This window comes from Bubalus bubalis, chromosome 24 (assembly GCF_019923935.1).
Source record: "Bubalus bubalis isolate 160015118507 breed Murrah chromosome 24, NDDB_SH_1, whole genome shotgun sequence".
Taxonomy (NCBI): domain Eukaryota; kingdom Metazoa; phylum Chordata; class Mammalia; order Artiodactyla; family Bovidae; genus Bubalus; species Bubalus bubalis.
In genome coordinates, this window is record NC_059180.1 from 20,044,093 (window position 1) to 20,054,252 (window position 10,160).

The 10,160-nt window shown below is 43.3% G+C and overlaps 1 protein-coding gene across 2 annotated transcripts in view; it reads right to left on the reverse strand.

The window, feature by feature from the left end:
• Positions 1 to 4,544, reverse strand: part of RBBP6 (RB binding protein 6, ubiquitin ligase) — a 34,395-nt gene extending 29,851 nt beyond the window's left edge. For both annotated transcript variants that reach the window (XM_006071159.4, XM_006071158.3), the window contains exon 1: positions 4,379 to 4,544. In XM_006071159.4, coding sequence (XP_006071221.1) covers positions 4,379 to 4,544 — 166 coding nt within the window. The remainder of the gene's footprint in view (positions 1 to 4,378) is intronic.
• Between the last annotated feature and the right edge of the window lie 5,616 nt (positions 4,545 to 10,160).

The following is a 10,160-nucleotide window of genomic DNA, read 5'->3' on the forward strand; positions in this document are numbered from 1 at the left end:
GATCTGGAGAAGGAAATGGCAACCCACTCCAGTGTTCTTGCCTGGAAAATCCCATAGACAGAGGAGCCTGGTAGGCTACAGTCCATGGGGTCGCAACGAGTTGGACAGGACTGAGCGACTTCACTTTCACTTTTCCTGGGCTGTACAAGAGTATTACTGGGGAAGACAGACTAAAAAGTATGACACATTTTGAATACTTTGTAGTCAAAGAAAAAAGGGCTTTGTAATAAAGAATTCAAAGTGGGATGCAACTCTGGATAGAATGTTGATTCAAGGAAAGCCCCTCTGAGGAACTGACATCTGAGACTTAGAGAAGACAAGATGTGCAATAACACTGGCAAAGAATGTTTCAGACAGAGAAGCATGTGGAAAAAAATGACACAGAAAGGCCAGAAGAGCTGATGAAAAGGACAGAAAGACTAGAAACACAGGTGCAGGTTACATATATTTATATTTTGTTTCTAAGTACAACAGGAAGTCATTGAAGGATTTTAAATAAAAATTATGACAATTTGATTCATATTAAAAACAAAAACTCTGGTATCTAAGTGAAGAATGAATCTGTATAGGAACAAGAACAGAAACAGGGTGACTAAGGAGGAGATTGCTGCGTAGTTCAGTTAAGAGAGAATAATGATCTGCTCTGGAAGTGACAGAAATCAAGAGTATGTTTTAAGGCTTTCTGACAGATGTGGGTGGGGTCAGAGATGGAGGAGAAAGAGAAATCAGGCATGAATTCCTGGGTTCCTGGCGTAAGCAACTGGACGAACACAGATGCTACTTTCTGAGCAGACAGACAGGAAGAATTATCCTACTCTTGGGACTATTACTTGGAATAGTTCTCTAAGAACGAAATTCAAACAAAAAATGAATCAGTGAGTTCAACGATGGTTTAAAAAAAAAATTTGCTATGAAAGGAATTTGCAAAATTACCAAAAATAATCCACTACAGGGGGATATATGTAAAAATGTAACCATCTCCCTTAATCAAACAATTAAGTATCAGGGTTCACTCTTTAAATTACTGAGTTTACCTGACTCACTTAAGTTACTCAGCACCAAGTGCTCTAATTATTAAGCTTACCAACCTCTGTTCTAATTATTTTAAGTTTATCAAATATGTAGTAAGCATTTTAAGCTTTTATAGATGTACTGGCTCTATCCTTTCTAATCACATTATCATAAACTGGGTTTCCCAAGTGGCACAGTGGTAAGAGACACAAGTTCGATACCTGGATTGGGGAGATCCCCTGGAGGACGAAATGGCAACCTACCCGGTATTCTTGCCTAGAAAATTCCACAGACAGAGGAGTGCAGGGCTACAGTCTATAGGGTCATAAAGAGCTGGACACGACTGAGTGCACATACACATAAATTGTTCAGGAAAGGGTTCTTTTTAGTATATATATTTCAAGTAGTAAGCTTTATCTTCATAAGTATCCAATTAGAGTGATGCAATTTTCTAATGTAAGACTACCATCATTATCTTTCGCATAGTTCAGGATAGTTCCAAGTTCCAAGCAAGCTCTAAGAAAGAAAAACCCAGAAGCATGGGAGATGAGGAATCTTTAAAAAAAAAAAAAAACTAAAACTTTATGTCAAATACCAGGCAATTAAGTTGCTGACTATGTAACAACTGTCAAAAGAGTTCACTGTAGGAACAAATAGCAACTGTGTTCAGGAGCTTTCCAAGATGACTTTATTCACCTCATCAACACAGTGCTGTCAAGCTTCAAGTCTGGCTCTGATGCCACATGCTAATTGACCTTTTAAAGTATCTGAATTACAGTGATGATTTCCTACCTTTAAAATACCTCAATAAGTAACCTGTTAGCTTCAAAAGATCCTCTCTATTTGACACTGCCATTTTTGACCCAAAAACATGAAGAATATAGATGAAATGAAAAACAAGACAAATTTAAGAAATGGAGAAATAGTCTTTTGAAAATTCTTTTTCCTCAGCTTCCAAATCTTTTTTACCCAAAGTTCAGAATAAAGGCTGTTGTGTGTGTGTGTGTGTGTGTTTGGAGGAGGGGGGGGGGGATAATTGCAAATAAGCAGAAAACTGAGAAAAACAAGTTTATATAGGAAAAACACAAAAAGATAATTTGAGATTTATTTTGAAATGTAGTCTAGAAACAAAGAAGCAGAATTCTTAAATCTGAAACATGAAATTCTGATTCAAGCATTTCAGTCTAAGATTTAAGAGTCCTAAACATGGACAGACTTCCAAAACTGTCTGGAATCTTTTATAGAAACATGATAGAAACATTAATTCAAAGAAACTAAAGTGATCCAGTTCGCCATTCTTTCCTAGGCAATCTCCTAACTATGAAGCTATAAATATTTATTCTGTCCTCTTTAATTCACTGGATGGTGCTAAAAGCAAGTGGCATTTTTACTCAGCTACCTTGTGACACTGATACTACTTGCCATAAAATTCATTAAGTGCCTAAATATCTTTTTCTCTCCTAATCTGAGGACAGCATAAGATGCAAAATTTCTCTTCTCTTAACCAATCCGACAGCAAAGCTTACTACAGCAAAGTTTTCTCCAATAATGACGGCTCACAAATAAACAAAAAACATGGGGCTGGGCAAAGCACTTTTCTGCTTTCAGCATTTGTAAAAATAAGGTATTAAATAATTTCCTAGCTTAGAAAAAACATAACACATCACAAACTCTTAAATTCATGGACAAAATTCAATCAACAATAATTTATTCCAGTCTAACAAAGCTGTAATCAGTTATTAGATGGAAAAGACTGATGGAGTCTAGTCTTAAATGAGTAAATTGTGTTATACTCAAGCAAAATATGAAATCTGTGTATGATTAAAACTGCCTTAATATTCTCTAATTTCACTTAATAGTTTATTTTCTCTCCTTCATTAAGCATCATTAACATATCCAGATGTCCTAAAATTATTATAAATCCATCTGTTAAGTGTGACTGTAATGCTTAAGGAAGGCTTCTGTGGCCTTAAAAAATATTTCCTTAAAGGTATTTTCTTGAATGTTTTTAAAAGCTGTTTCTCAACTAATCATGATCACCAGCAATTTTTCCTCACAATCACAATTTCCAAAGCCTCACATGAAGCGTCTCTTAGGTCTGATACACTGAAAAACCGGAAAGGGGGGAAGCGGAGAATATTCCTGCACATGTTATCAAGTTAGTATACAAGTTCTTTCCTACTACTTTTGAGTGCTGTTCCTTAATACAATTATATTTATGTCTGGATGTAAATGTAAAAACAGCTCTTGTACTTGACAAGTGGGGGAACCTCCCCCAATTTCAACTAAAAGAACCCATGTCCCACTAAGCCAAATTTAGTGATCAATAAACTACCCTAACTAGAACTTCACTTCACTTCTCATCTTATCAAAAAAAACTCAAAAGACACAAAACGACACATCAGCGTTGCAGTCCTGAGAAAAAGAAACCGAAGTTCAAAGCCAGAATCTGAAAATAGAAACTCTTAAGAGGCCATTCTGTCTCATTTTCGTATCTATGTTAAATTCTCAGTATCATATAAAAAGCTTTAATAAAAGAGAAAAATTTAAAGATTCCAATTAGTGGCTTATGTATATTCATATGGTAGCGCAGCAGACTATTTTTCAGTATCCTAGTATCAATATAATCATATAAAATCAAGCAACCACTATTTTAAAAAATATGTACTTTTGATCTTTATGAAACTGCTAAAATTTAAGAGCAATGTGATGAACGCAGAGTTCAACTACTTAATTCTGAACTTAACACACCAGACAAAAGTGGTCACACCAGAACATACCAAGTTCCAAAAGCAATTCCAACTTTAAAAACCGGCTGGATTAAAAACATCAAAGGGAGGATCTTTCTCCAAACACAGGCAACTACAAAATTAAAACTAAATAAATCGGGGAAGGGAGAAGAGGAGGACATAAAATTTGCCATCAAACCCCCTACGGTGATTAAGTTAGAAAGGTATAGAAGGTTCTCCAGCGCTGCTTTACAAAGAAGCCTTCCTCCTGCTCTCCTCTCCTCCTTCAGATGGAAAACAGATTAGGAAATGCCCCAGGGTAAGTACTCAAGACAACCTGGATGACATCCCCACCCCTTACCATCAAAACCTTCATTTAAAAAAATCATTTGGGAGGAATCATCAGACAGTTGGGGATCGCCCGGTTGCAGATGATCAAAGTATACAGAAAAAAATCAAAGTCAGTTAAACTCGGGGGGCTGACTGCTGCAACCCCTGGCTATCAATGAAAGTCATCCCCAAAGTGTTAGAACGAACAGTCCCACAAGAGATATAATGGCGGTTAGTCTCCTGCCAGGCACCTCGCCACCAGCATCTCTCTTCCACCAGCCAGGATCCGGAGCCCGGGCGGCTCTTACCTTCTTTCGTCTGTGCGTTGGTGATCTGCAGGTCGCAGTCGGCAGCTTTCAGCTTCTCTCTCCCCATAATCTGCTTCTTTAAGTCGCAGAGGGAGATGTGGAGCCCATCAAAGGTGACGGTATCATAGTTGAGTTTAGAAGAAAATTTATAATGCACACAGGACATGGTGCCAAAGGATTCCTAAGGTTCAGCGAGGAGACGTGGACACGCTCAATATATGTATATTTATAAACTTAAGAGCAAAATATGTACACACACAAAACACTCAGAGACACCGAAGGACCCTAAAAGGCCTCAGATTAAATACCCCCCCAACCACAAGCAGGGGTTCGTAAAAACAATAATTCAGAACCCGCCCCTCCCCCCGGATATTCAGAATCGCTTCATGTGGGAGGAGGCGGACGAGGACGGGGCAAGGGGGCAAGCGAGAATCCGCCAACCGGCACAATGTCACCCGGCTGGGTCCCCCTCGCTCATGCTAAGGGCCGGCAGGAGACGGGGGCAGCGGTGCAGTCAGTAGCGGTCAGTCCACACGTTAAGAGTCCAAGTGACCCCGTGGGGTCAGGGGTCCATAGCGCGGCCGCACCTCCCGGATGGTCTCTTTCTCCGTGGATGGGGGTGACCCAGGCCCCGGGAGAAGGCAGAGGGGAGAGGGCCTAGGCCCGGAGTCCACGAGCGGCCTCTCGCCTCCTCCTGGCTTCCGGACGACCGGCGTCGGCTGCCCCAGGCCCAGGCCCCCGCCACGCAACAGACCCCTTTCGCCTGCTCCCCGCAGGGCCACGGGCGGCCCCGCGGCCTAGGCCGAAACGCGCGGTCGGCGGAGGAGAGGCCTTCCCGCAGGCCGCCCCCGGCTCCGCCTCCCCCCCGCCGCCGCCGCCGCCGCCGCCAACGCCAACGCCGCTCAGACACAAAGCCGGTACTAGGCCTCGGCTAGGCCTCGCAGCACTTCCTCACCACCCCGGGCCCCAGCCAGCGGCCGGGGGGCTTCGGCGGACCCTCGCGACGCCGCCGAAGGCTCCCTGACGCTTCCTCTCGCCGAGTGCTCCGAGCTTCTCTCGCCTTTCGCTTCCGTCGCCTCTCGGCCCAGTACCGCGAGATTAAGCCCGGAAACCGCCGGGCAACGGCGAGGGCTCCGCCGGCTCCCTGTTTTGTTTCGCCCCTCTGCCGCTCTCGGGCCCTCACCAGGCGCCGGCGACACCTCTGAGCCAGGCACTATGGCGGACGCGGCCTGGCTTCGGGCGAGCGCCCCACTCCGGGGTCTCTTAAGCAGGGATTGCACGGGCGGCGCGCGCGGGGCGGGGCTGGCGTGCGCCGATAGGCGGGCCGAGGGGCGAGGCTTGGGCGTCACAAAGCGCACCGGCCCGCCCACGTGACCCCGCGCTTTGTGACTCCCGAGCGCGGAACCTGAACCAGCCGGGTGAACGGAAGAAACCATCTGCCTCAAAGGGCGGGGTGACAGGCAGCAAAGAGGACCGGCTCATAGCGCGGTTCCTAAGGGGAGCTTAGGTTTCCGCTGGTGCCTGGCTAGTTCCCACTGAAAATTGGCGTGTGGGAGGGGCACCTAGCTGACTCCTCCTTCCACACAACCCCCATCGATCTTCCCGAGCCCCCCAGTTTAAGTAAACATTATGGTTGCTATGCAGTTAACTATGGTTGCCATGTAAGCACCCCCTAGCTTCCCCTTACAACAGACTGGCTATCTAAAGCTCTTCCTAAGGAGAAATTCTGGAGCAGCCCCGGGCTAGAACAGATAACAGCCACTACTGGGAAGATTTACTGAGCTCTTACTACGTGCTAAGCATGGGGCTAAGCGCTTTACAACACTTCCAGGTTCTGAGCAGTTGCCTGCTTTGAAACCCTACCTGTGGGACCCTAGATTTTACTCCTGTGTGCCTCCCGTTTCCTAGGTTATAAAATGCTCTTTAAAAAAAAAAAAAATCGTACTTGGCTTACAGGATTGTCATGGATTAAATGAATACGTTTTCATTGCTGAGGACCGTGCCTAGCACATGGTTCAATGTGGCTCAATAAATGTCAGTTTAACAACATCAACAAAAAACCCGAGGTGGTCAGCACTACCACTTTCCAATTTATAGATGAGAAAACTGAGGCTAGGGGTCGTGCACTTTCTGAATTTGCAGAATCAGAGGAACGTCTTGTCGGTGGCGGGGTCCGAAATTCCTTCGCTAATTGCCAGTAACTAAGCACCACCCAGTCTAGTGTTCGTGCCCGGAGAATCCCAGGGACAGGGGAGCCTGGTGGGCTGCCACCTATGGGGTCGCACAGAGTCGGACACGACTGAAGCGACTTAGCAGCAGCAACTAAGCGACTAAGCACCCCCTCAGTAGATTGTCATCTTTTCTCCTTGGTGCTTGGGGAAGTTACCATTACATCCATACAATTCATAATGTCATCTTATTGGAAAAGTCTCCGGAGGCCACCTTATTTAAATAGGACCGTCATCACTCTCCATTCCTATACACTTAAATTTTCTTCCAAGCTCTCATCATTACCCGCAGAGTTTATGTCTACTTTTAAATCGTCTGTACTGAGAAAAGGGACTTTTGTCTCTTTTGCTTATGCTATCGGAGAAGGCAATGGCAACCCACTCCAGTACTCTTGCCTGGCAAATCCTATGGACGGAGGGGCCTGGTGGGCTGCAGTCCATGGGGTCGCTAGGAGTCGGACACGACTGAACGACTTCACTTTATTTTTTCACTTTTATGCATTGGAGAAGGAAATGGCAACCCACTTCAGTGTTCTTGCCTGGAGAATCCCAGGGACGGGGGAGCCTGGTAGGCTGCCGTCTATGGGGTCGCACAGAATCGGACACGACTTAAGTGACTTAGCAGCAGCAGCTTATGCTATATCTCCACCTCAGAACACTGCTTGGACATAGTAGGCACTCAATGTGTTGAATAGCTAACACATTTTTAATGTGATCTATAGTAATAGCATGGTTTTAAGATTTTGGCAAATTAAGGACAGTCCGAGAGATACAAATACAATTTAATTCAACCACATCATCATCAATGCTTTTCACATGTAACACATTTGTCTTTTATCTTCTTCAGTAACCCACTAAAATTTTCCTGCTCTTGGGTCCACTTAAGAAGGGCTGCTTTTCTTGAAAAAAAAAAAAAATTTCTGTGTGAATGAATGAGGGAAAAATCACATATAATGAAAGAAAATGACAAATCATCCTAGTATCTCTGCCTCCAAAGTGGTGAATCTGTATCCTTTCACTAGTCTTTAGCTAATCCCACCAACCCTAATTTAATCAGTCAACTTGATGAGATTCAAAGGATGCCACACCCTTAGGGTAGAGTAGGTCAGAATCCTGTCAGAAGAGCACTAAGAGTTCTCTGAAAGAATACACAATCAGTGGTATGACTGGGTCCAACAACCAAGAGCCCTTTACAAAACTCTGTTTACTCTGGGTACTTATTTTTGGAGACCTCACTCTGGATCACGCCAAACAGGTCAAATGTATCCACATTAAATACACTTTTGATGAGATTTAATTAAGTAGCTTGCTTAATGACAAAATTTCATTAAATTCCTTTATTAATATCAATTTTGTAAATTTCTTTTGGTTGCGCAGAATGACATTCCCTGCCACTGCTGTACCCAATTCCCCAGTTTTTTCAAATAATTTATTTATTTGGCTCCATTGGGTCTTCGTTGCTGGAGGACTTTCTCTAGTGTCAGCAGTTGTGGCTCCTGGGCTCTAGAGTACAAGCTCAACAGTTGCGGTGCACGAGCTTAGCTGCTCCACAGCATGTGGGATCTTCCCAGATGAGGGATGGAACCTGTGTCTCCTACATGCAGGTAGATTCTTTACCATTGAGCCACCAGGGAAGCCCTCTCCAACATTTTTGTAAGTCCTTGAGAAGCCTTTTGTGCTATACCTATGGTGAACGAAGCCTCCCTTTCCAAGAGCCTGTTAGTGACTCAGTTGTGTCCAACTCTTTGTGACCTTGTGGACTGTAGCCCACCAGGCTCCTCTGTCCATGGGATTCTCCAGGCCAGAATACTGGAGTGGGTAGCCATTTCCTTCTCCAGGGGTTTTTCCCCACCCCGTGATCAAACCCAGGTCTCCTGCACTGCAGGCAGATTCTTTACCATCTGAACCTCCAGGGAAGCCCTTCCAAGTGTCTCCTCTGTAGCAATTTTGGGACACTTATAGCTAGGATTTTATAACTTTGTCCTTCTCAAGCCCTCTGTACCTCATCCCTCCACCAAACATGTGCATTTAGTAGATTCCTTACCTTAGTTCCTTTGGCTAAAATTTGTGAATTGGGAGACCCACAAAGCTCTGCCTGTCCACTGCAGGGAACATGGACTACTACCCAGGCTCCAGAAGTTAGGGTGAAGACTGCCCTCATGGAGACTGCAGTTTATTTACAGTTATAATCTAATCTCCCAAATGCCCCAGATCATTGGATTCTTAGTCTGGTCTGCACGCTCTCAGACCAAATTCATCAAAGGTAGATATGTATGTCCCCACACCGCCGATCTACCAATGTATCTTCCCCAGATGGTTGATTGCCCTTATATTACTTTTGTATTTATTTATTTAGCATTAAGGCTACAAAAGTTTTTGCATTTTTTATAAAATACGTCAGTCTTCTCCCCTTCGTGTGTTTTGTGTTTGTGTGTGGTGTGCGTGTGTTGCCATTGTTGTTGTTTTTGGCTGCGTCACACAATTTGTAGGATCTCAGTTCCCAGTGGATAAGGGACTTGGGCCCTTGACAATCAAAGTGTCAAGTCCTAACCCCTGGACTGCCAGGGAATTCCCTCCTTCAAGGTGTTTACCCTTACTTCTGTACAGTTCCTGGCCATTCAGCACCCACCTTAGATGTTTATTTGCTGTGTTTCCTTCTAGTTTATGTATGAACTTCCTGAGTTTAAATTCTGTAATCTGTTTGAAGGGTTCTACACAGAGCAAAGATCATTTTATCCCTTTTAAAACAGTGCAAGGGACTTTCTGTCTTTTGTTTTTTAACTGTCTTTTTAAATCTTATGTCTATAATACATAGATGATTTTAGTTTTTAGAAGATTTTTGCTATATTAGTTTTGACTCCCTTCTATTTTGTCTTCTTAACAGCATTTTAAGGCACATTTAATTTGTTGAAAGCTAAAGGTCATTGATTATTTAAGTCCTCACATGAACTGAGTTTTTGAAAACTGATATGAACAACCTATTTCCTCCCCACTATTAAGTCATGTATCCACTCAACACTCATTCAATTGGGAATTCCCTGGCTGTCCGGTAGTTAGGACTCAGCACTTTCACTACAGGTTCAATTCCTGGTCAGGCAACTAAGATCCCCACAAGACATGCAGTGTGATCCAAAAAAGAAAAAAAAATATGACAATACCATGCATAGAAGACACGTGTAGGGAACAGTGAGATCCCTTGTCATCATCGCGAGGTATACGCTGGAACAGTCATTTGGAGAAAAAGTTTGGAATTCTCTTGCAAAACTGAGCATTCCTTTACCCCATGAATCAGTAATTCCCCTCCTCGATTTGTGAAACAGTTAAAATAGTACTTTCCTAGAAAGAGTAAGGGGTTGTAGGAGAAGAAATGAGAAGATGTTCAATGAGTATAGAGTTAGTATATATATATGTCACTTTTATATATGTAGTATCTTTATGTATATAATATCTCTATATAGTATCTCTCTATATATACATAGTATCTTTATATATATATATTATATACATATAGTATCTTTCTCATATTGGTTATAAACACAAGGCAAAATTTAGCT